General features: G+C 38.0%; 1 protein-coding gene across 2 annotated transcripts in view; it reads right to left on the reverse strand.

Annotated features, from left to right (window-relative positions):
* Positions 1–155: 155 nt before the first annotated feature.
* The window catches only part of LOC137265934 (probable E3 ubiquitin-protein ligase HECTD2), a 68556-nt gene continuing 41619 nt past the window's right edge, over positions 156–27092 (reverse strand). The window contains exons 6-21 of one of the 2 annotated variants that reach the window (XM_067801410.1): positions 26650–26670; positions 24638–24683; positions 23927–24036; positions 23384–23532; positions 22193–22316; positions 16496–16592; positions 16083–16190; positions 15711–15843; positions 14595–14683; positions 13917–14078; positions 13143–13217; positions 10789–10876; positions 9237–9343; positions 9033–9148; positions 8276–8416; positions 156–7797 (exon numbers count right to left, since the gene is read on the reverse strand). In XM_067801410.1, coding sequence (XP_067657511.1) covers positions 7677–7797; positions 8276–8416; positions 9033–9148; positions 9237–9343; positions 10789–10876; positions 13143–13217; positions 13917–14078; positions 14595–14683; positions 15711–15843; positions 16083–16190; positions 16496–16592; positions 22193–22316; positions 23384–23532; positions 23927–24036; positions 24638–24683; positions 26650–26670 — 1687 coding nt within the window. In that variant the 3' untranslated portion in view covers positions 156–7676. The remainder of the gene's footprint in view (positions 7798–8275; positions 8417–9032; positions 9149–9236; positions 9344–10788; positions 10877–13142; positions 13218–13916; positions 14079–14594; positions 14684–15710; positions 15844–16082; positions 16191–16495; positions 16593–22192; positions 22317–23383; positions 23533–23926; positions 24037–24637; positions 24684–26649; positions 26671–27092) is intronic. The other variant, XM_067801411.1, reaches the window with a different exon arrangement.

The raw sequence follows: 27092 nt of genomic DNA on the forward strand, positions 1-27092 counted from the left end.
TTCAGTGTTATCTTGACCTTACTTGTGATGCATGTCGTCATATTATATATTCTGTATACAAAAACAGTTCTATGAAATAAATCCAAACTACAGAAGTATGACCTGGGATATACACACATCTGGGATGAAGTAAAGACTCAAGAATTCAGTATGTGAAGATTTGTTTATTTCACTGTAACTGTTGTGAAAACGTGACAACAATTATAAAGCTTGTAAACTTAACCTGAAAACCTGATTACAATCATAGCAAAAGAATGCATACTTTGACCCAGTGTAGGAGAAATGGGCCAGTAAAGGATGATTTGTCAGATCAGATGGACGGACTTTTGAAATTAACCCTACAATTATTTGTGTCTTGTTTCCTTTCACACGATACTGTACATCCCCAACCTGCTTCCCCTTACATCTGGTCTTGCTGCACCTTCATCTTTGCTGCAACATGCTATCTACAGCCTTTCACACATCAAGTCTAATGTGAACTTTTGTCAATCCACAGCAACCTTTCTTGCCACTAATATTACCCTATTTTCCCATCCACAATATGTTGTATCTTTACTGAACCTTGCAGGAGACTGTTTGAAACAACAAAATTTTTCATTCTACTACCCTGTGACCCAGCTCCAACAATAGTGTACAATAAATGTTTGGAATATTCCCTCCCTCATCTCACCCTACCCATGATAGCTTTATGTCACCCTATTCCATCTCACCCTACCCACAGTTGTCTTAGTTTCGACCTCACCCTACCCATAGTGATTTTATCTCACCCTGACATATTTGTCACTTCACCCTACCCACAGTGACATATTTGTCACCTGACTAACTACAGGAGCCTTATTCTGAACCTCATACTACCAGTAGTGACATATTTGTCACCTAACTCAACCCACAGGCCCCTTATTCTCACAGTATCTCTACCAATCAACAGCAGCATAATGGTGACCCTGAACGTTTCACCAAAACATCACCACCAAAGCTCTAACTCATTCACCCATACAATAGCATTACTTGCCTGTCCCACCAAACATCACAAGTGCTACTAACATCCACCAACAATGCCCATGCCTTCACACTTTGGTGTTGATAATTTCATTGATTGGTAGCCGTCAAATGAAATAATGAGAAGAGCTAAAACAGTGCTTTGACAAAGTCAAAAAATGTCTACCAGTATTTGGTCCCATACAATGATAAAACTTTCAAAAACATCATTAACAAAACTATACTTTGATTGGATAGCATCCACTGCCTCTTAACATCCCGATCAACTAATAAAATGTAGAAATTTTCATAAAGAGCAGAAGCTAATTTGTAAAAATGTTTTCCCGAAAATAACCTCTGCTAGTGTTGAGCTTTCAAACAGTACTATACACAATACAGATGTATAGCAGGAGAAATCAGTTTTGAGTCAGATTACAGAAAAGTAGCTTGTATGTTGTACACACATAGATGACTTCAACTGAATATATGTGGAAACAATACCTCTCCTTGCTGCCTCCCACTTAGCACAGTGTTATCTTGCTATCAAAATGAGTATTGAGTCACATGACAGGCACCACACCTTGTAATCCTCAAAAACATTTGTCTCAACCCTGTGGCAAGCTAAGATGAATCCATTATTTCGAAAAAGGTATGTGTGCTCCTGGTAGCCTTCTAGTGAAAGACACGTCCGAGGGCACAGTTAACATGTAAGATGAATGTATGAAGATGTCTGACCAGGCAACCCACTCTGGTTTAATGCCACATACTATCACAACACATACTTTAAATATACTACAGTAAAGTACAGGGCCCCATTCCATGTGATCAGCACTAAGGTGATCGTAACTCCCATACTTAAACATTAGCTTACGATGATCGTAGTGGTCAGATCTCTTTAATTTCCATATTTAAACATTGGTTTACGATAACTGTAGTGGCAAGATGACATACATGTACTTAAATATCGGTTTACGATAATAGTGGTAATATCGCTCTAATTCCCATAGACATTGATTTTCAATAATCATAGTGGTAAGATCACTTTAACTGACATACTAAACATTGGTTTGCAATAACCATAGTGCTCAGTAAAAACTGACTTGAGGAACTGGGGCCATGTCCCTAATCATTTTGCTTTATTATATGCAAGATTAGCACTTAAATATTAGAACTTTGGAGTGTGGAAAGTTTGTTCCAGTTTTCATCTATGTTACAAGAACATCAGTAACTTAACAACTGCATTTAATCTAGGGAAACTGTCATTCAGAAAAGTACCTTGTTTTGACGCAAGGTACTTTTAACAAACATGTTTGAGCCTGTGTATGCCTGGGTCAATTTTTTCAGGAACCTTCAACACATTCCATATTCACATGCTATTGCAATGTTGAATTTTTAACATAGTGTAATGAAAACTGGCAAATGATGAATATTAAAATACTTAAAATGTTTTGATTTCTGTACCCTATGTGTCGGATATATGTGACGTGTCATCACTAAATCTCAGTGTCATACCTATGAAATGACAAGTTCCCCAGTATCAGTTTAAAGAAACATTGAAACATTTCTAATGACAAATAATCAGAACACAACATCACAGAACACACAAAAACATGGACCCAGACACACACATATAATTATATACATACATATAAATATTTAATATCCTATTCAATAACCCACCAAAGATATGAGTCAGCATTTTCTTATCACAGTAAGTATGGGCAATTTACACAGCAGAGTTATCTGCCCAGAAATTGGACGGCTTCACTTGAAAGTTATCTCCCCTACCCGACCGAAAGTTTATCCTTATAAGAAACATTACAACAAGCTATCCAAACTGTAACACTGACACACAGCTGCAATAATATACATGATTTTGAAACCACACTGGTATAAATTGCAAAAATGCACCAAGCGCCCAAATACATGTTGAACATGCTGCTAAAAATGTCATTAAGTACCACTTAGTTTTTTCATACTACAATACATTTCAGTATAGTTAATATATCACGGCATAACAAATTAACTACAGCTATATGAAAGAATCAAATGATTTCGTAGTATAGTTAACATTTAGCTTTCATGTTTAAGGAAGTAACTGTATTGATACAAATTTCTTATATTACACTGTTGACAATATATTGTACATTTCATGCCTTTCAGTATATCTTTAATAACAATGCTGGCAGAATGTTTGATTCAACTGTCAGTCCAAAGCTCAGCACTAACTTTCTTATGCTCTCAGACGTGTTCATACGGCTGAATCTCTCCACAAAATAATACATAATAGTTTTGAACTCCATGTCAAGGGCTTGTGAGAAGCTATTCAGTGTTGAAGTGTACACCTAGTATACATCCAGTATTTTGCTGATATTATCAGGGACTTAAATATTCTCTGGATTGAGTAAAGAACTGGGATTTATTGAAAGAAATATATTCTCCCACAAAATGCTTGAACAAAATCTGATTCGTCTGTTGAAAATACTGAAAAATGTCTGCCACAAAATATATCAATTCATCTAGATGAAACATCATATTTAGACTCATAGTTTCAATTAAGAAAACATCTTGTATTGCTGTGACTGAAAAAATTCCGTATGAAATTTCAGCTCTCTGATCAAATGTTCTAATGGCCCTCTCTCACACATCACAGGGATTGATTTGCTGCTTTGTTACTTGCGCTTGTGCAACCAAGTATTACAAAGTGAAACTCATATTAATCAAACTTGCACCAGGTGCAAGTCAATTTTTGAGAAATAAATTAACAATAAACCTCACATTATAAGCATTTGTATGTCAGCTAATTTTTCTTCTAAACTCTGAATAGCTGTGGCACTGAAAGATTGCTAATTATAGACATGTTTTGGCTATGACAGCTGGTGCAAACAGCTGCATCTCTGTGTTGCTATGGTTTCATGGATACTTCATCACAGAAATATGTTTATATAAACTGAAATCTCTGTGTTTTAACACATTTCATTGCAACTGGAATTTGGCTGGTGCAGCTAGGTTTTTCTCTAAGGTTGCACCTAGTGCAAGTTGTTTTTATCTTAGGTTGCACCTGGTGGAAGTTGGTCAACATTTCTTAAATCAAGCCCTGCATCACACAGTGTCTGCAAGACAATTTTGAACATAAATATTAAAACCTGGGACTGCATACTGATCCTGAATGTGAATGCTTATGGACGGATGGGACTATGTTGTTAAAAATATCTTGAACTACTAATTATATGTATATATGTACAGAGACCATACAGTCTGGTGTATGTTACCTGTGTTCATTGTGATCAACATCACCTGAAAGTGCACTGATTGGACGGATGGCATCGAACAGACCTACAGGCCTTGTCATCTAGCTAAAAATATATACATTGTACATAAACACTGGTAACAATGTTAAACATAAACGCCATAGATATGAGCAAGTTACAGCCAATATACATCAATACTGTTAGTGACGGGTCTAATAGAGCCTTACTTACATCAAAACAATCAGCAGAAGTGACTAGCAAAGTGGGTACAGCATTCGACATATTTAGTGCCCCTGAGTACCATCATGCCACTCTTTCATACCTGGTGTGCTTGAAACACCCATAAAACTTGATTGTAGTGGCAGTCTGTGATTGGTAGCTCATCTGAAAGCCCTTTGCTAATGACAAATGGTATGTATGTAACATAAATAAACAGGGGGGCGCTAAAAAACAAATATTTTTCGTACTTGAATATGTAACTGGGGCACTTTTTAGGACAGGGCACTAAATATGTGAACTACTGTACTAGGAATTTAACAGTGTCAAACAGTATGAGATTCTGTACCATTAAAATCAAACAATACAACAAACAAAAGTATCCTGCACTGTTTATCCATGTCCCTAACATGCAACAGACACACAGTAAATGTGCTTGTCTTCCTTACTTTGACTCGAAGTACCGGCTTGAAAATAACTTTCTCAGCTAACTTCTGCAATTTGTGAACATTCTTAGGAAACAGCTCTACAGCTGATTCATACAACATTTGTGTGTTTGTTGTTTAACTATCAGCAATGTTCAAGTTACCTGACAGTGGTAAATATAACTAAATAATCCAGTCACGATCAAGCATGAGCTTGTATCTGTCAGTGCTTAAAAAGCACAACAAACATATAATAGTTTTGACTGGCCTGAATTTCAATGGAACTATCATTTGTACTTTGAGCAAGTGCTCAATGTCGGAGCTATCGTTACACAGCAACTGCATACACAAGTTGACGAGTGACGGCCCTACATGAAATTAGCCACATGATAATCTTTGGCAGTGCAAACCATAACAGTTATGTGCCTCCTCAAGATGCTCCACACTTTTCCCTGAATTTCTGATTCCATAGACTTCAATTCTAGGATATTGCCATTGCAACTTAAATATGTTTTACACCCCAAACAAGAAATAAAATTTAGAAATTGTCTCAAGATTGAATCCAGGCATCACAGATCTGGGAGACTCAGCTATGTTTCCAAAGTCTCATATTGGCTCTAACATATACCTTTTCAAGAGACTCTCATTGTATGGAAATATTATTTTACAACATATCTTATTTCCGTGCATCCATACGTGCATTAGCTAATGCTACAAAGCCAAGTGGCACCAGTCCTGTTATAATAGTTCAACTGTCATGAAACATTATCAAGATATTGTTTCCTGCACCAATCACACAAAAACAGCTTACAAAGTTGCAAAATGAAAACGTCACTTCACGTGACAATCATTACACAATTACAAAAATATTCAGTCTGCTCCTGATCATCATGTAATTATGACAACATGCATAGTCTGATTCTGATAGACATATTCAGCACATAAAATGATTTCAAATAAAGCTGATAAAATTACGTTAAACATGTATATGTTCTTGTTATTGCACTTTCTTTGATACTTTGATCGTTCAGAATCATCATAACCCACCATCACTTGCTTATTACATCCTCATGACAAACATGGTAAAGTTAATAACGAGTTAATCAAATATGACATGATTATTCACTGGTCACAATTAAAAGAAGGTCTGCATATAAGGATATTGTGGAAAATTATTTTAAATAATATAGCATTTGTAAGTAGAAGTAACTTTTCATTAGAGCGAGATTAGTTTTACGCCGCACTCAGCAATATTCCATCTATATAGCGGCCTTCAGTAAATAATCATGTCTGGACCAGACAATCCAGTGATCAACTGCTTGAGCATCAATCTCTGCAATTGGTTAAAGAATGATTTCTGTCCATCAATTCAGTGAGTCTGACCACCTGATCCCATTTGTCGCCCCTTACAACAAGCATGGTTTACTGAAGGCCAATATTCTAATCCAGACCTTCACAGGTTTATTGTCATTTGATACATCTTTGTGTTGAAGTATGATTTCTGTGGGAATCTTATCTTCTATAAGTAAATCTTGTCATTGCAGAAAACAACAGTACCTTTATAAAAAAAACTCGACAGATGTCTGTGACTGTACACAGACAATATGATACCATACTTAGACTGAATGAGACCCAAAATGCAACCCCAATCCCAAGAAAATGTAATCCAACCCATATAATCGTGACCTTTCACAGACAGAATGTGACCCAACTCCATCACAATGTAAACCAAGCAGACAAAATGTTACGTCACGGACAAAATGTGACTGACACAGACAATGTGACCCCAAACAGACAGAATGTCACTTCACAGACTAAATATGACTGCAACAGACAAAATGCAACCCCAAGCAGAACATGACCATACCTACATAGAATTTGACATCACACAGACCCTAAAAAGAATGTTACCAACAAGCATGGAATAGGAATGAACCAATATCAAAGTCTTTAACCTTACCCTCGTTCCCTTTCTTAGAGTGGGGTGACAAGACACATCTCTATTGTTCAGCAATTAATATACACAGTAATCAGAGCCACATAATTTCAATTCCAGATGATGACTTATGGCACAAGATTTAGATATATACACAGGGCAACACTGTCCAGGTGTTTCCTATCACTTATGCATCCATTAGAAACAGTACCAGAACAGTCATGAGAGTTTTGTTTATTACGAGTAAGTACTTAGTGTAAGCATGTTGATACTTGATATACTCACTCACTATAACATCTCTAAATGTGTAAATGGAGTACACACCAGTCTGGCCTGTCCTCAGTATAGCAGCATCTATTACTATCCATTAAGATGGTTATATGTAATCGCAGACACTTCAAAGAGTTGTTTACATTGTAGCATAATCTCACAGGTGCTGTGTACTTCATAATGTATTCTTCCAACTCCAAATTGGACTGTCCCAAGAGTTGTATAGACAATAATGGACTCTTCTGACAAGGTAATAATGCGATCTCACTGGTGTTGTATATTGCAATGGACTCACCGAAAAGATGCATTCATTACTGTGGACTCATGAAAACATCAAAGATCAGTGTTGTGCTGCCCTTCAGGAGCATTACGTATGTTGATATTGAAACTATCTTTAGTATTATCACAGACATTGAGACCCAGACCAAAAGAAAAATCAAAGTCTCTCGCAGGAGTTAATTCACCAGGAAGTCTGCCTGTCATTGTTTGAGTGAGGTTTTCATCCGTGACTTTACCGCAACATGCAGTCCTTTGGATGGTTCCCCACAGGTACAATGTAGTGACTACTCAGCTGTCATCATCCAGGAAACAACTGTCACATCATTCGAGTCCAAATCCTTCAGCATTCTGAATTGCAGCAATCAGTTTCTGTTTGAGAACCTTCCGGGACTTGTAAGGAGGCAGCACCAACTGGTTGAAACAGGTGTGAGCCATCGGCAGTCTGGCAACAAATACAAGGACATGAGTGGGAGGACTGGACATAGATACAAGGACATGAATGGGAGGACTGGGAACAAGGTCGTGGATGGGAGGACTGGGTACGGGGTCATAGATGGGAGGACTAGGAAGAAGGTCATGGATTGGAGGACTGGGTAAAAAGTCATAGATGGGAGGACTGGGAACAAGGTCATAGATGGGAGGACTGGATATAGATACAAGGACATGAATGGGAGGACTGGGAACAAGGTCTTGGATGGGAGTAGATACAAAGACGTGAATGGGAGGACTGGGTACAGATACCAGGATGTGTATTTGATGACTGGGAACAAGGTCATGGATGGGAGAAGTAGATATAAGGACGTGTATTTGATGACTGGAACAGGGTCATGGATGGGAAGACAGTGGACAAGGACATGAACTGGATGACTGGCAACATTAATGGGACGTCTATATGTACAACACTATAACACAGCTCTTACAGGTCAGTTCCAGAGATCCTAGAAATCTTGAACTGCATCTCCTGGGTTCCACCAATAGGAATCCGGTCACTTCCTGTTGCAAACAGCAGCAGTTTCTTCTGCAGTTCCATGGGCATACTTGTCACCATGTCCCAGAAATACCTGCCAACACACGTCAGCTGTAGTCACAAGACAACAAATATCTGTTAAGAACTGTCCAAGTACTCTCTCCATGGAGCTGAATGTAGTCTGACTGTCCTAAATGGACTCTACAGTTCTGTAGTGGGTACACAAAATTTATAGTTGGCTCCTGAGGACCTACAATTGTACAAAGGACATACTGAGGTTATGAAGACTTGACTGTCAGCTTTGGTACATGTGACAATCCCAAGAATTTATTCAGACCATTCAGGAAACACCAAGTCCAGAGTGGGTATACAGACCTCATGATTCACTTCGCAAGTCCAAAGATCAGAGCTACAGATCAGGGCCTACTTGCACAAAGCAATCTTAGCGCTACAACTATCTTAAGTCTATGTTGAAGAATGGGAGGTACAATCATTGTAGCGCTAAGATCGCTTTGTGCAAGTGGACCCAGATCCTCAGATTATAGACAGTCCTGGCTGATTGCCCTGAGGAATCCTAAGTCCATAGAGGGTATATGGGACAAATTCTACAAAGCATTTATAAGTCTTTGGATAAGTAAAAGAGTTCTCCTGACCCTGTTTATCTGTTCCCAATAATTATATCTATCAGTTTCATTTGTTATAGTACTGACCTAATTGTCTGATCCTGAGGACTGTAACCTTCATAGACTGTCACCTTCTTGAGGTCACTGATGTTGATAGTCGGACTGCCACAAACCAACATTTCCACCTCTTCTGGTCGCAACATCTACAACAGCAGTGTAAGAGGTTGGGTTGCAAAAGCAATTCTTTTGCTGTGTTAGGACACAATTTCACGTAATATCAGGGGTACTTACAATCAGCGCATTTGATGCACACACGCTGTGAAACCCATGGTAGAATGCCTGGAACTGTGGGTACACTGACTTGTTTAGAATGAACTCCACATAGAGCTGAACATACTCTGAAGAATAAAAGAATGATATTCAGATATTTCCAGTTTATATTCTGAATCTTCTACACATTGAACAAATACTGAATAAGTCTTTGAAGGGCATTTAGAAGCGAAATACACAAGAATGAAGATTTTTATGGATATCAACTTCTTATTATGAGAACACAACATTTCGGAGTTAATGTTTACTCCTTCATCGGGTCATCAAGAATGGAGATTTTTATGGATATCAACTTCTTTATATGAGAACACATTTCAGAACTCCGAAACATTGTGTTCTCATATAAAGAAGTTGATATCCATAAAAATCTTCAAATACTGAATACGTTCAGACATATTCAGACCCTAAATAAGATACACTTTTACAGTCATTTTGGTAGTATGTCTATAAATGAAAATTATTTTTGAAATATTAAGTAGTAACAAGGGACCTACAGATGATCATTGACTAAGCTGTACCAGGTCTATAATTATGTTCCAGATATCATTATAATGTTATGATTTACTTAAATTCATGAGATAAAGACTGCTGACCACGATATTTTATGGATTAATCTTCTTTAATCTTTTCCACATATCATTTCAGGGTCATTCCAGATCTTTCATCACATGAACTGATAGCTCATGCTATGACATCGGCCATCGGCCATCAGATGTCACTACTGCAATGTGAATGTGACATCACAATCATAGGGAAGAGAGCAGTTCCTTACACATATACTGTAACCTCCCTGTGATTGTAATGTGGAATCTGTGATGACCCCGAAATTTTGTGTGGAAAAGATTAAAGAGATTAAAACTAAAGAAGACTTATCCATAAAATATCTTGTTCATCTAAAACAAGTTCTAAAGGCCGCTAAAAGACATCATAAAAACTGTTCATCATGCAATGTCAAAGACTAATCAGGAATTTACCTAGGAATGCAAACTATGCACCCTTTGTTGGAAAATTGGCAGAAAATCATACACTTGTTCAGCTTAGAATCTCATTCAACATTTCATTCAGTGGAATATGTAGAGAGTAAGCAAGAGAGGCACTTCTCTCTATTATCCATGTCATCAGCCAAATACAACCCATCTCTACAAACCTCATATATTAGTTATAACTACTGTAGAATTGCAGGAATTCTAAGCCCCAATTTGGTAATTTTTACAGTTCCTTCAGACATGGAAGACGAATACTGTCAGATACAGTCAAATCCTCATCAGTCGCATTTCTGGGAACACAGTAATAAATTCGACTTATCAATATATTCAAGTCATAGGTATGTCTATGAGGGTAGAAAAAATGGTTGAGACTTTGAGGTATGCATAATATCTGAGACACCGGCATTCAATGACTGTACTATAATAAATAATGGGAAGATGGGGATGAGAAAATTTTCTCCTTAAAAAAGAAGTTAGATAAAATCCTGAAGGAAGAAAAGACAACTGATGCCAAATGAAATACCTACCTTTCCTATTCTCCTTCGTGACAGGGATGTTGTCTCCATTAGGCTTTAACAGGACTGTTTTCATTGACCCATACTCACTGTTGGACACCTGGCAAGCACATGCAACCCATCAGATCGAGTCAAAATTTTAGATATCTCACATACATGACATACTTATTTTACAAAAACACAGAATTGTGGAACGTGTATAAACGTTGAGCAACAATTATTAGATAGGGTTATTTTTGCTTGTTTGTACATGGTTCAATAAGCACCTCCTTTTGTTGACTTTCTCAGCACATTACAAAACATATTACAAATCATACATCATTGTTATTTTTTCATTCTTCTTAGCACCACAGTGCATATTATGATTAATGCTATAATCATAAATTATGAGCATTATGAGCTTATAAATACATGAATGTTACAGGCTAGCAAACAGTTATTGCCATGTACCAGTTATTGCCAATACATCAGTATCACACCCCTGCAGTTATGGTCCATTAGAATTCAAGTATTGTTTCACCACAGTATTTGACAACAATACAAGGACAGCAAAAGAAAATTCCTCATGGTAAGTAACATAAAGGAAAAGATAAAGTCAGGAACGCCATGAAAAAATATAACCATGCAACAGCAAGTTCAAGTTCACAAGTCATTAATTTTTTTCATTCCCTATCAATCTATTGTGACAGAAACAGTCAAAGTCACACAATCAATTGCTTGAGGTTACTCTATGACACAACAGTGTTTCCACCAACTTAATTATTTATTGGATAGTGTGTCTGGCAACCTGAAATTTTACCGGTCATAAATTAAATTTGCTGGTCATATCCTAATACAGTCATCCCTCACAATAACACTTTGTTTGAAACCATAGATTTGTTTAAGCCATAAACATAAGCCATAATCTAGAAAAAATGTCACACCGCTTCTCATCATTAAAAACAGCACACAAATCCGCTGTTGAGCTCTTGTTAATCACATTGTAAACTAGTGAAATTCAGTGCAGATTGCAAGAAACAGTGTTTAATGTACATATCCATTGGTTTTTCATGTCTTAAAACATGCAAGTCTTTCGCAATAATAATCAGATGAACAGCGTAATTTCTTATTTAAGACAACTTCATCATAAAGACATACGATCAGCCAAGTACTTACACTGTTTGCTGTGATGCAACATATTTTATTTGATTAAATTCAATCCCGTTTTCATTCATTCAAACAGTTTACAGTGACAATGGAGAAACCTTGAGTAAAATGGCATTACCTATTTACATATGTGTACAAATTCCATTTACCATATTCATGCAGGTCTGTTTTTGGTGCCTATCGCAATAGCACCAATTTCACTTTATTCCCAGGAATCACAAACAGATTTGAACCATGTAATCCATGGACCCCAAGACCTGCATTCATGGCTTATTGAAGTCATATTTGACAATTAATTGCCAAAATTTTGTTTTCACGATCAAAGTGGCATGTATACTGTGGTATGACAGCAGTGACTCAAATTGTCTCCTACATAAAATGTATCCAGCCATTAGCCCCAAAAGCTTAGCCTAGTATATCAATTATTGTGTTAAATATGTGCATAGAAAATATGCATTATACTAATACAATAGCAATTTTGTAGTGTAGTGATTTTAGTTTTATGCCTCACTCAGCAATATTCCAGCTATATGGCCTCAATTTTGTTATGTCCAATTACAATTTTACTTGGCCTTTGTTCGGCAATATGTAATAGTTAGTATAAAACAGGTGTCTTATAATGTGGTTGGTCATCCAAGGACCCCAAAACCCGCACTATGGCAAGGGATGACTATCTAAATTTTGAAAGCATTATCTTCCTTCAAGCCATTTTGACATGTCACTACTCAGTTGGAAAAACTTTGGCTTTCTCTGGTTCATCACATGCTAAGCCATAATTTGAGGCAATAATACCTGATTACATTGACCAATCACAAGGGGTCAGATCACCTGTCATTTAAAGGGGACACAGTGTCTGGCTGGCTTCAGTTTACTGGCGATTTTCAGGTATAACCAGAGAATAGAAATACTGTATAAATATATATATTGTTCACAAATAGCATGAGAAATTCAGAATGGCGATAATTGTTCCGGTTAGATGTGAGAAAACATCTATTTATACTGTCATGATTTCCCTCAGCAATTATTCAGGAGTGAATCATGACCAATGTTCACAATTCCTATTCCTCTGTATTGATGTGAAATTGTTAATATCAGTGAATGGAGTCAACATCAGATACACACGAAAAACACATTCCTGTTGGTACCATATTCTCTCATACCATTGTTATATGGATGTCTACGCAGTTAAACCAAAATGGCCACCAGTGACGTTTGCTCACCTCAAATGTAAGACAGAAATCCTCCTCCACATCCTCTTCATATTCCAATAAATCCTTCAGCCCTTTTGCCACCGCCTGCACAAAACACAATCTGGGATTACAATCTCCTGACATAAATTCATCTTTTATTTTTTCCAATTCATACAAGTCAATTTCACATTTTGTGAAGAGAGTTATGTTGCCTCCCAAAAAGTTGTTCTCAAAGTCGAGTGTTGTGTATGTTCTGAACATGCCTGCACCTTAGGGAATACACATGCCTAGTCATGTCAGGTGTTGCAATATGCTGTGCAGATAATTCCTGGGAAACTATGATTTTGATGTCAAGATTTGTCTCCACTTCATTAGCATTTTACCCAGATTTCATCAAAGGAGTAGTGAATGAAGATCTGAACACATTTGTTGTTTTTCTACTCACATAAAAGTGACGTGCCATAAGTTTCTTGTAATTATGGAAATGGTATTTCTGGGTTTTATATTTTATATATTGTTCTACTTCATATTTAATCTGTAATCCAAAGAATCACATGTAATATTTTGAGTAAAATACATAACACGTGCCTGCCATTGAGTGAGTTCCATTTTACACCACTCTTCAAAGACACCAGAAATGGGCTTCACACATTGTACCCATGTGGAGAATCAAACCCAGATTTTTGTCATGACAAGCGAAGTCTTCAACAACTACTCACAGACTACCCCACTGCCCCCTGTCTGCCACTGAGCTAAGAGGAAAGAACTGTTGAGGTATCTACAGAATTGGTAACTGGTACTTACTGGTTTCACATGCATGAGGTCATCTAAGGTAACAGTGGCAACACCAACTGTGGCTCGTGGATTAGAGAAGGGGACGACAGCAGGACTGAGCAGCTTCTTGTAGCAGCAGGGTGGGAAACGGATATCCAGATTGATGGAGTTGTACACAGCCAAGCCCATCAGCTTCTCCAGTCAGGAAAACAGCCACACTCTCACACTGATAAGCTTTAACTTCTAGGTATACATGTATGTAGGTACACCATTTAACTATGCTATCATCTAACATTCAAGGTCTGGCTTATATTTACATGATTTTCATCTTTCACATGTGTCAAAAAAAAAATTCTGTGTATTAGGATCTCAATGACTATTGCATGTGTGAAGGAACAATATCAATATGGCTGGATATTTATGCCAACTGTCTTTTTCACAACTGTCCATTAGGATCAGTACCCCTGTGTAAGAATCTCTATGACAACTGTAAGGATCTCTCTCACTTGTTTACAAGAATCCCTTATTGTTCATAAGGATCCTTATGACAGCTGTATAAGGATCTCCAGGACAAATGTGTGTAAGGATCCCTATGACAACTACATAAGAACCTCCATGACAACTGCGAGCAAAGATCTGTATGACAACTGTGTTTATGTTAAATGTGTATGGCATCTGTGTGTATGAATCATGCAAATAGAAGGATACAACTCCTACAAGGTTGAACTCCTGATAGTTCTCACAGGGCATGGCACTGAACCAGTAGACACCCGCCGTCTTGTCGTAGTTGAACATCCCTGGAAAAAGATACACTGCCTCACACCCATACTGGTTGACAAGCTGCTGAAACTAGGACATCTTAAGTCTAATACATTAATATACATTCATAATAAGTCCACTCTCATGGAATTTGCTTGCATTTAGAGCAAACACAAGCCCACTGCATGCCATTATACTTGTATGGTAGTCATGGCTCCAATGGCTTTGAAGTTATTGACATGCTGAAACCCCTCCTTCTCCCTGATCCCACCAATCTGAACCAATATCAACCCAAATGCCATTCTGCTTCCATCAGCACCTCCCACTACATACATCAACCTACAAATGTTTTCCACCCTCACCCAAAACAAAACTGATTTGTCTACCCTGACTGCATCCTCCATGCTCAGACACCATCCTCTTTAACCTGACTCCACCCTCTTTACCTGACTCCACCCTTTTTACCCAGTCTCCACCCTCTTTACCCAGACTCAACCCTCTTTACCCTGATAACTGGTAACTCTTTTTACCTTGACATCACCCTCTTTAACATAACTCCACCCTCTTTACCCTGATGCCACCCTTTTACCTGACTCCACCCTGTGTACGCAGACTCCACCCTCTTTACTCTGACTCCATCCTTTATAACCTGATGCCACCCTCTTTACCCTCACATCACCCTCTTTACTCTGACTCCATCCTCATCACCCTGACACCCTCTGTACCCTGATGCCAACTTCTTTATCCTAGCACCACCTTCTTTACTCTGACTCCATCCTCATCACCCTGACACCCTCTGTACCCTGATGTCATCCTCTTTATCCTAGCACCACCTTCTTTACTCTGACTCCATCCTCATCACCCTGACACTCTCTGTACCCTGATGTCACCCTCTTTATCCTAGCACCACATTCTTTACTCTGACTCCATCCTCATCACCCTGACACCCTCTGTACCCTGATGCCACACTCTTTATCCTAGCACCACCTTCTTTACTCTGACTCCATCCTCATCACCCTGACACCTTCTGTACCCTGATGCCACCTTGTCTGTCCCCATACCTACCATACTCAGGTTGGAATATCTGTCTGATGAGCAGCAAGAACCATTCCTTGGTCAAACCTCCCATGTCCAGGCCTGGCTCACCAGCAAAGGTCACCTTCAGCTTCTTCTTGAGGTCATGATGTTTCCTGGCAATCTGAAACATGTCACACAGTATTACTGGTATTTTAGTCACAGAATAGGAACATAATACAAATTCTAGCCATTTTGACTTCATCAGATCACACTAACAGAAGCAGATCCAGGATTTTGGAAACAAGGATTAAAGTCCAAAATATAACAGGATAGACCCAGCTTGACTAGTTTGAAAAAGGTGAGGCATTCGACTCCGAATGACAGCATCTGCTACACACCTGTCCATATGCTCTGTCTTACCTCGTTAAGAGAGTCAGACACCAGGTGAGACCTCCGCACTGTCAAGTTCAGAAATAGCATCCCAATGTCAGGTAACTGTCGACGCTGCACTTTTGCTACCAAACTTTTCTGCAAGGAAATTACAGATTACTTTAAATATGTCATGTGGCAGTGCCATTTTCATCACTCTCAACATTTAATCTCTACCATCTACCCTACAGTCTATGCCATATCTATCACATAGCCTTCCCTTCTGTCACATCACCACAAGAACTCTGCTTCTCAAGTCTACCTGTATGAAAATGCAAAATATCTACCTTTTTCCCACATGACGCATGGCAACGTCATTTTGATCAATCTCAACATTTAATCCCTTCCATCTACCTCTCCAGTCTATGCCACATCTACCACAAACTACCCCATCTATCACCTACCCTGGCCATGATGATCATCTGCTGTTCTGAGTCCTTCTGCAGGATTGTTCGTTTTGCTGCAATGCTCAGGATGAAAGGGTACTGGCAGAATGAAAACCTGCAAAATTACAAAAAATATTACTGACACAGACCTGCCTGCCCCACTTGCCTTAACTGTGTATGCATGGTAGCTAAAAGTGTATTTTGAGGTATTAAAGTATACAATCTGTGTCATAAGCAATACAATCTGGCTCCTCCCAGCATGTCTGCTGAATTCGCAATATTAATGTCTGCACAGCAATATGTACAATACGCATATCTGGCTCCTTTAGTTGACCTGCTTGTGCCAGGGATTCATGTGCACTTCTCAATAAACTTCTGATCATATGGGTTCTGGGTTTGTCAATGGCTTGGTCAGCCATGCTGTTGCCATTAGTATGCAATTGGAACATATCAGTCAGACTTAGGTACGCGTGTTTATGGCATTGATAAACAATATTGGAAGAACAGACAAGGATGGTTTCAATGATGGTAAATACTAAAAGTTGAACTACAATGTGGAATGAAACTATGTTTTGATGAATGTAACTCAATTGGTGTACTATCTGCTATGTGGGCATATAATCACATTTAATGAAAAGAAATTGTACAAAATATGCCAGGTAGACAGGTCTGTGTACATACAGAAGATTACTGCACCATCAATATTGCCCATGTTGGAGTGAGATTTACATCGCGGTGGCAATACTGTACCCATGTAACTGACCATGCTGGGAGTACTACGAGTTACTGAACAGCTATAAGAAGGCGTTATTGGCCAATCGGGATGACTTCAAGAAAGTGTATACCCAAATTACACACTTACCTTATTATACGAATCATTACTGATGTTGTTTTGTTGGACAATTTGTCTATCTAAGTGACATCTTAAATGATGGTAAGGGACCAGTCATTAATTAAAATGGGAGCGTGAAAAAGGTATTTAAGGCTCTCTTACATATATAATGCATATATAATCATCGTTCCCTTTGCTTGTCACATTTTTTATGACATTCACATGTTCTATGTTGTTGTTTTCACAACCCTAAAAAATGCAAAAGAACTTCCTAGTTTGTTATAAACTGTCAATATTTTTTTTGACACTCCTCTAGGGAATGTAAATATTTTGGGGTTACCTCCCCTTATTTACTTTGACCCCTATAAATAATGGCCTTTCTGATACTGATATCTTGAGGATAGTTTCTAAATCAAAATGCATCTTAGTCAAATATGTACTTGAAACATTATGCATTCAATAAAAAAAATAACTTGGAAAATAACTTCCACATCAAACATTTATTGACTTACTGAAAACTAAAATATCGATCATTTTACTTTGTGAAAACATTTTCATCAATTGCTGGGAGATCAAATGTGAAAGTAAATAAAATTATTTACATGTGTGTCATTCTATATATATATATATATATATGGTTTAGGAATAACAGATTTTTATTTACTTGTTAAATCAGATGATTATTGTCTTCTCAGTTGTAAAGGATGCATTTGTCAGCTCAGATAACAAAATAACACCATCAGTTTCAGTGATAAGGGTGCTAAAGAAGATTACACATCAACCATAAAGCCAGGCATTAGTGGTTAGGAACCCATGAACCGATGGAGAAAGAATGTGATAGCTAGTGGGGGAGTTATTGATGGAAGTGGTGGTGGGGAGCCCTTTTTCAGAGTAAGTGTGTTCAATTTTATGTTCTTTTTATCAATATTTGAGTAATATCAGAAATGGGCTTGACGCATGTGAGGAATCGAATCTGGGCTTTCATTGTGAAAAGCGAACATGTTAACCACTTGACTACCACACCGCCATGGACTTATTGTGTGACAGAGGTGGAACAGACATGTGAGTATAGAAGATAGAGGTGGAGTGTGTTCAAGGATTTATTAAGGCGAGTATGGGTGGAGAAAGATGTGAACTGATGGTGGGTTGGAACTTATGGAGGAGAGAGGGTATTTTGGGGTAGATGTATGAACGAAGATGGAGGGGTTAACACGGCTGTATAGAGGAAGGGGTTAACACAGCTGTATAGACAGAGGGGTTAACATGGCTGTATAGAGAGGGGGGTTAACATGGCTGTATAGAGAGGGGGGTTAACACGGCTGTATAGAGGAAGGGGTTAACACAGCTGTATAGACGGAGGGGTTAACATGGCTGTATAGAGAGGGGGTTAACATGGCTGTATAGAGGAAGGGGTTAACACAGCTGTATAGACATAGGGGTTAACATGGCTGTATAGAGAGGGGGGTTAACACGGCTGTATAGAGGTCGGTGCATCCGATGAAGGGGCAAGGCAGGGCATGTAGAAAGTGATGTTTATATATTGTATGGAGTGGGCGCTGGTATGCATAGGGGGACGCCAGACTGATGGTGCCAGTGAGGCAGATGGAGGAGGGCATGATGGAAGGATGAATGAAGGAAAAGAATAGAGCCGCTGCAGCAGGCAGAACGAAGTCTAGATAAGATGTACAGACTCTGAACAAAGACAAATAACCTGTTTAAGATACATAATAAACAAAATAAAACATGAAACAAAATGAACATGACTGGCCAGCAAATAGTAACACAGGTGTGTCAGGGAGACAGCTGATGGGAGACTACCGACCTGAGGTGGCGCAGTTCGCTGGGGACCCCCTCGTCCTCGCCCCCAGGAATTAGCTTGGTGTTCATGTACTGAGCCATACTCATAATGTACAAACACCTGGCGGGGGGAGCGCAAGGGGAAACAAAAACAGTGTTCTCAAATTACTTAAAGTCAAACAAGGTACAATCATATCAAAAAGCATGAGGCATATTAAAATTACTAAAACAGGGCAAACCATCAGCTAAAACGGACTACACAAATCGTACAAAACCTTCTTAAAGAACTTTACCAAGATTACTGCTGCGCTGTGTACTACTGAATAGAAACAATCCAATTTCTTTTTCATCAAAGTTTTTTACCTTGTCAGTGTTAGTATATAATGACTTGGGCTATATCAGAGACCATATGGTCTCTGGCTATATACATTATTCCTATAAAATTCAATCAAGTCTTTGAAATATTCCTTTTCTTATTCACCACCATTAGATACATATCTGTATTTGGTATCAGCTATCATAGTACTCTAAATATGAAACAAAATTCAAATTTCAGTGATCTACTTTTTGTGGAGTTTTTCAACTTATTAAGTAAAGAAATTAAATTAAAATACCAAAGGATTCCTATTTAGTCTGATTTCAGTCATATCAGTGTCCAGAACTTAACTGAAAATGTGCATCAGTTCACTATGAAGTCTAGATAATAACAGTAACATTTGCATTTTATGATCTGTTGGATTCCACTGTTTGACCATTTTTGTTCCCATATTGACTGTATTAATAAAATATGCATTGGCAAATCTACTGAAGTAAATAACCAACAAAACCACACACTGAAGTAATATAATCAAAAGAATAATGAACCAGGCAAAAAAGCATCAGCTGGTACAGAGCAGCTAAGGGAGACATGTAACATCCTACAATGTGACAATCTCGTTCCCATATTGACTGTATTATTAAAATATGCATTGGCAAATCTACTGAAGTAAATAACCAACAAAACCACACACTTAAGTAGTATGATCAAAAGAAAAATGAACCAGGCAAAAAAGACACCAGAAAACAATGCGGTAGTCAGTCACAGACAAATCAGTAAAGGTATCTTGCATAAAAATCCTTTCTCTATCAACGTACTATTAGAAGCACACTCAGGGCTTCACCTTCCTTTCATCATAGTGAGTTTAATTGTACACTGCTTTTAGCAATATTCCAACAATATCAAGGCGAGGGACACCAGAAATGGGCTTCAAACTTTGTACCAATGAAGGGAATCAAATGCTTCAAACACTGGGCTACTCCTTCTCCATACAGCACAGTGCAAAGAACAATTTGGAAATTTGTTTCAGTTTTTTTAAATTGTTGCTGCAAAAAGTTACTCGAGCTATTTTTTCTGTTAGACAAGATTTAAACAAATTAACTGACAGATCCAATTTCTTGGAGAACAGGATTGTACATGTATCTTCATAAATATTTTGCAACAAAGAATGCCCAAGGAGACAGGACAGAGGAATGTAACAGTGCTATACTTCAAACTGTACGTAGTTGCCATGATGACCATTTCAAAATAGTGCACTAAAACCTACTTTTCTGTTGTCAAAAAACCAAATAACATGTTGCACAAGCACTTTTTCTAACCAATAGGGTAAGCAGGGACTTACAATTTCCTGCGTCCTATACACTTAAAAATGGACAATGGAGGCAACAAAACAGATGAGTGTCCCCAGGGAAGCAGAAAAAGTTCAAATATTCTTTTTCTAAAATGCTAATCAAGTAACATTAAGTTATCACTGAGTCTGCTATTAGCCAGGATATGATATCATTCGCAGCTTAATTACTGTGATGATCATGATACACTATACAATAACAATCAATCCTTACGTAAGAAGTATGCTGAAAGTAACACAAATATGGGAAATTTTCACCCATAATGCAATGCAAAGCAAGCAATGAAACTTGGAAAAGAATAACGGCACTCTTGTACTTTAATGTGTCCGTTATTTGTTTCCATCCATAAAACTGAGTTTATAAAAATCGCATCAGGGTATAGTTTACATCACTGTATGGCATACAAATGTTATTGTGATGTAAGATCAGAGGATACTTCGATAGGGACGTGTGATAGTCTCTCTCACCAGCTTCAACAAAACTTGAAAAAGGATTTTTGATCTTGCTCTCTGCATGGAAGATTTTCTAAAGCTCATTTCATAAAATTGATATGAGAGTGAGTTTAGTTTTACGCTGCTTTTAGCCATATTCCAGCAATATCATGGTGGGGGACATGAAAAATCAGCTTCACACATTGTATCAATTTGGGGAATAAAACACGAGCAAACATTTCAACCACTATGCCACCCTACTGCTTCAAAATTGTATGACAGAAACATTTGCACAAATATCTCCATGCACTGTTAACATTTCCAGCATGGGTACAAAGAAGTTCATAGTGCAACACGGACAAACAAACAAATGGACCAGTGTTATTAAAATGAAAGACAATCAGAACATACCCTCCAGAGGTCTTTAATCACAGGTCTTTAGATGTTGGCCACATGGGTCCATTGTGTGAAGCCCATTTTCTGGTGTCCCCTGACGTGATATTGCTGGAATTTTGCTAAAAGCGGCGTAAAACTAAACTCACTGACTCACGAACTCACTCACTCACAAACTCACAATGTTGGTGCTATGTTTAAGCATGCAGAGCAGGGGGAAAGTACCTAGGGTGTTTACGTAATGTGCACAAGTTCTCACAAATGGAAGTTCATAGGGGCCACATGGGTGCAGGGTACAGGGTACAGGGTACAGGGTACAAATTCACTGCAAATTCACTGCATCCATAAAGATGCAAAATGTTATTGATTGTACCCTCAACACACCTTTGACTTTACTAAGTGTTTTGGTGCTTCTTTCAGAGCAGTTACGTGCATAATTTCATCACCCAGTCCACATGGTCAATCATTCCATGCTGTGATGAAATTATCCCAAAAAAAAAAAAGTTCTCGAAACCATTACTTCACAGGACCCTTAAAACAAGTGTAGGGGTCCAGGAACTCCCATGTTTGTGAGTTGAAGTAAAACCCTGAACATACCCTGCATGAGAGCTGGGGTTCTGCCATGCGTAGTACTCTGCCATCAGGTCCAAGTGGTCCAATGAGCTGTTGTAGAAGTCCGTGTACGGGACAATGGAGGGCAGCGACAGATTGTTGGCAGCGTCTGGAAAATACAACCACAATGTAATGTCTTTGAAAGGCATTCAGAAATGACACTTCATATATTGAGGAAGAATGTTTTTATGCATGTCAACTCCGGAATATATCCTTAATCCTTCGTTACAGTGAATGCAACATGTCATACTTGGGATTACACACTCAGTAAAATATACTGTTCTACTTTATTTGAACTGAGTCATATGTGGGATTCGAACCCACATGTCAGAGTCTGGCATACAGGATTGCTGACTTTGTGTGCTGGTGATTAGGTGCAACGCTGTCACCATCCTTGTCCAATGAAGTTAAAATTTAGAAAACTTTCAACAACAAAATGGACTTGCTAACACGTGGGGGTCTATGGGGATGACATGTCATGTGACTGTAATCATGTGACTATAACTGACCGCAAATACTGAGTCAACCATCCTATGACCAGTATAGACCTGCTGTATGATGAATATTGACTCTAATCTTCAAGAGAACAATCAAATCACGATTCACGGATAATCATAATGAAACAAAGGACAGTTTAAAGGCTTAATAAAACCTTAAACTGGCGGGATTTACAAAATACACCGGTCACTGACAATGATCCCTCAACAAACAAAAATCTGCATATAACACTGATATTTGGCCTGCAGTATATATGCCTTTTGGTTTCTGTTGACATGGTTACCATTAGGTATATATTTCCACAAGCTAATATCCTTGAATATTGCCAAAAATGCTATTTTCAGTGACTGTTTATTCACTGTTGTGGCATGCCCCATGTGCATCACCCAGAAGTGATGGTAGGGAAAATAGCATTCGGGATCAGTTGGGAACAAGCCTTTACGTGGGTAAAAGTTTAAAAGGTATGTGCGAATGTCCACTTTTTTGGTAAGCTGTGTTCTGATTGGTCAGTCTCAAAGGTGGTACAATGTATCATATGATTACAATGATTATAATGTCAAAATCATTAGAAAACAGTGGTAACCCTCTGACCACCTTGGAGCCAGGTCTGTAGGTTTCTGTTTCCTATTTTGATTTACGTAAATTATCAATAATATGTCTAATGCAAATGTCACCCACTGAATAACGCCATGACTTTTGTTGCACTTGGTATCCACCACGTGCATTTGGACAGGGGAGGTAAGTCTTGTGGCTTTGGTGGAAACAGTCGACAGGAAATGAAGTTATGAAGACGACCAACTATCGACTTGAACTGATCAGATGGAATTCTGGAAAAAACAAACGTGTTCAAGAGCAGAAGGACAAACAAAGGCTTCTGACAGCCTAACCTACTCTACAGCACAAAAATAAACCAAATTTAGCTAAATTATTGTGAACTAATTTAACACATTGTCACTTTTGTTAACTTTTGTCACTTCAGTCAACCATTGTTAAGAAATGTCTCCTAATGTCAAAGCCTGTCAACAATTATTAAGTTTTATCAACTATTTGCTAACGAAAGGCAAGTATTGCCAACTACTGGTTTCATGGATAACTTTTTCAGTCTTATTATGACAGTTCAGAGCCAATCCCTGCCCCTTCTTCACATCAACAACTGGGCACTACTAGTATCTATTGGTATCTATCTCCCTGATTTCTCTTGACGTTTTACTGTGAGCATACTTGCGGAGCCAGTGCACCAGGAAGTGGTGGTCGTGGTCGGACAATGCCGCAATCTGACGCAGCAGGTGTGCAAATATCACATAGGTTGTCATATTGCTGAACTGGGGATTCTGTAACACACGAAAAGAATCTTTTAATTGAAAACTTTCTTACCATAAGCATTTGCTGCAATTCAAACAAAGTACACAGTGAGTCATCTAACTACATCACCTTTACTAATGTAACAGTACAAAAGTTTCAGTGTGATTACAAGACACCAGAAATGGACTTCACACATTTTATCCATGTGGGGAATTGAACCTGTCCCTTGAAATTGGCGTGATGAGCAAACGCTTTAACTACTTAGCTACCCCACCATGTGACTACAAGAACTTATACCAATGATGGGAGTTAAAGTCACAAAGTTTGAACATTTTTATTCTTATGTATGTCAGCTCCCATGACATGAATGTAGTCACTTTGTAGGTTGATGGCCCCCTGATAATAGGGATTCTTCCAAATAGGAAAAACCAAAATGATAGACTAATGGGATCAGGTTGCTGGCTTGGTTGACAGATGTCACCATAGCCCAGTTGTGTAGATTGATTATCATGATGCTGATTACTGGATTGTCTTGTTCTGACGTGATTTTTTACAGACCACTGTCATATAGCTAGAATATTGCTGTATGCGGCGTTAAACAACAAACCAACCAACCAACACAACACTTACATGAATCAGGATAAGATAGGCCCGCAGATCGTCCTTTGTGTTTGGCCTGAAATAATAAAAACAAAATATTTATGCTATGTGCAAATTTGTCAATCACAAAAATATTTGAAATATCTTCAAATGATAAATATTTGTTTTGCTTAGGAAGATAAAAAAATGTATAAAGACTGATTTAACTAGAAAAGAGTTTTCAATGATGCACTGTAAGAAGCTGGATCATATTAGGTGTGACCAAATGCACAGAGGGGAGAAGCCTTCATGTGTGAGAAATCAATAATATGGTGAGTGAATATATATTTCATGCTGCTTTCTCCAATAGTCAAGTGTTATCACAACAAAAGCCACCAGTAATGTGATTCACAAATTGTGCAATTATTGGGAATTAAACCTGGGTTTTCCCTCTTCTATCCCACCTCCCTATATTGGTAATGAATCAATCCAAAATATATTAGAAAATTACTAATACATATGAGAGTCAACTTGCTGTACAGACCCAAGGATAAGACTGAATTCCATAATAATTAGTGACCGACATCAGTTAGCATGAATGAAGACACCCCAGTTTAATAAGGTAAACACAGTGAATGAGCTGCAGTATGCAGAGTCAGAAAGTATATTAAACAATAAAACATTTTGAAGTGTAACAGTGAGTGAATGAGTCTAGTTTCATGCCGTTGTATGTAATGATCTGATCAACACAACAGAAGGCACAGGGATGACAAGCCCTGACAACAAGAGTCATCAGAAGATGACAAATCCCCCACTCATTTGAAAGAACAAATCATCTGACATCGTGTAATCAAATCATCTGACAGGGACTTAACGTCCAACTTGATATTTTTAGACTAAGTTCAAATTGTTTCCATGGAAATCATTTCCAGTTTTCATGGAACGATTTTAGATTTGTGCTCCCTCCCATACTTCAGTCCAACACATATCAATGGACACCGACAAAAATATTAATGACAAAAATCTGCAAATAGCAAAAGGCACCACTTTGGGATCTGCCTCATATATCTGACAATTTCTGTTGATAGATATTGAGTGACTTTCAAGTTGTGCTCCAACAACAAAGCCCACTAACTGATACTAACTCCAAAACATTTCCATGGAAACCGAGAAAAATAAAAATGACAAAAATCTGTGAATAGCAAAAGGCACCACCTTTGGTTCTGTGTGTACATCTACAAAGTTTTGTTGAAATATTTTGAACATTTTTCAAGTTGTGCTCTGGAAACGAAACCTACCCTCCCTTTTAGAGTCTAAGTCCGAATCATTTCCATGAAAACCAAGAAAAATATAAATGACAAAAATCTGTAAATAGCAAAAGGCATCCTTTTGGGTTCTGTTTGATACATCCAACAGTTTTTGTGGAAAGACGGTTTTTGAGTTATGCTCTAGAAACCAAGCTCCTTCCTCTCTTTTGAGACTAAATCTATAACGTTCCCATGGAAACTGAGAAAAATGAAAATGCTAAATGTCTGTAAATAGTAAAAGGCAACACTTTAGCTTATGTTTTATACATCTACCAAGTTATGTTGAAAGAAAATGAACGTTTTTCAAGTGCTCCAGAAGCGAAACCAATCCCTCTTTCATGACTACTCATGACTACTTTTTCATGACTTTCAAACTGAGATAAATAAAAATGCCAAAAATCTGTAAATAGTAAAAGGGACCTCTTTAACTTATGTTTGATATATCTACCAAGTCTTGCAAAAAGATATTGAACAGTTTTTGAGTTGAGTTGGGCTCCTTCCCTGTTGAAACTAAGTTCAAATCATTTCCATGGAAATAAAAAAAATACAATGACAAAAATCTGTAAATAGCAAAAGGCACCATTTTAGGTTTGGTTTCATATATCTACTCATTTTTGTTGAAAAGTATTAAACGTTTTTTTTAGATATGCTCTGGAAACAAAATGATTTTGGATGGGCAGACGGACAAGGCGTTGACTGTCAGTATATCCCCAGGGCATTGCATGCGTAACAACATGAACAACAAAGTCTCCTTACCAAACCCTGTGATCTCTACTCCTGGCAGCCACAAAGTATACAAACACATATTAGACACATTAGACACAGTTTCTCACAAAACGACACAGCAGGCATTTCATTTCCCACCACGTTCAAATTCATTACACAACAGAAGTATAACACCTTTACTCTTCACGTTCACCTCACCTCAGATACATCAATCACTTCATATACAACATTCTGTTATCCCCTATATTACATGTTTTAGGTCCTTCACATATCACATCGTATTTGCAATTATCCAGTACTTTACATCTATCAAGCACTTCACATATTTCATCTCATTCATAATTATCCAGTACTTCACTTCTATCAAGTACTTTACATATCACATTGTATTCACAACTATACAGTACTTTACCTCTATCAAGCACTTCACATATCACATCGCATTCACAATTATCCAGTACTCTACATCTATC

The sequence above is a fragment of the Haliotis asinina genome, chromosome 15 (assembly GCF_037392515.1).
Source record: "Haliotis asinina isolate JCU_RB_2024 chromosome 15, JCU_Hal_asi_v2, whole genome shotgun sequence".
NCBI classification, from domain to species: domain Eukaryota; kingdom Metazoa; phylum Mollusca; class Gastropoda; order Lepetellida; family Haliotidae; genus Haliotis; species Haliotis asinina.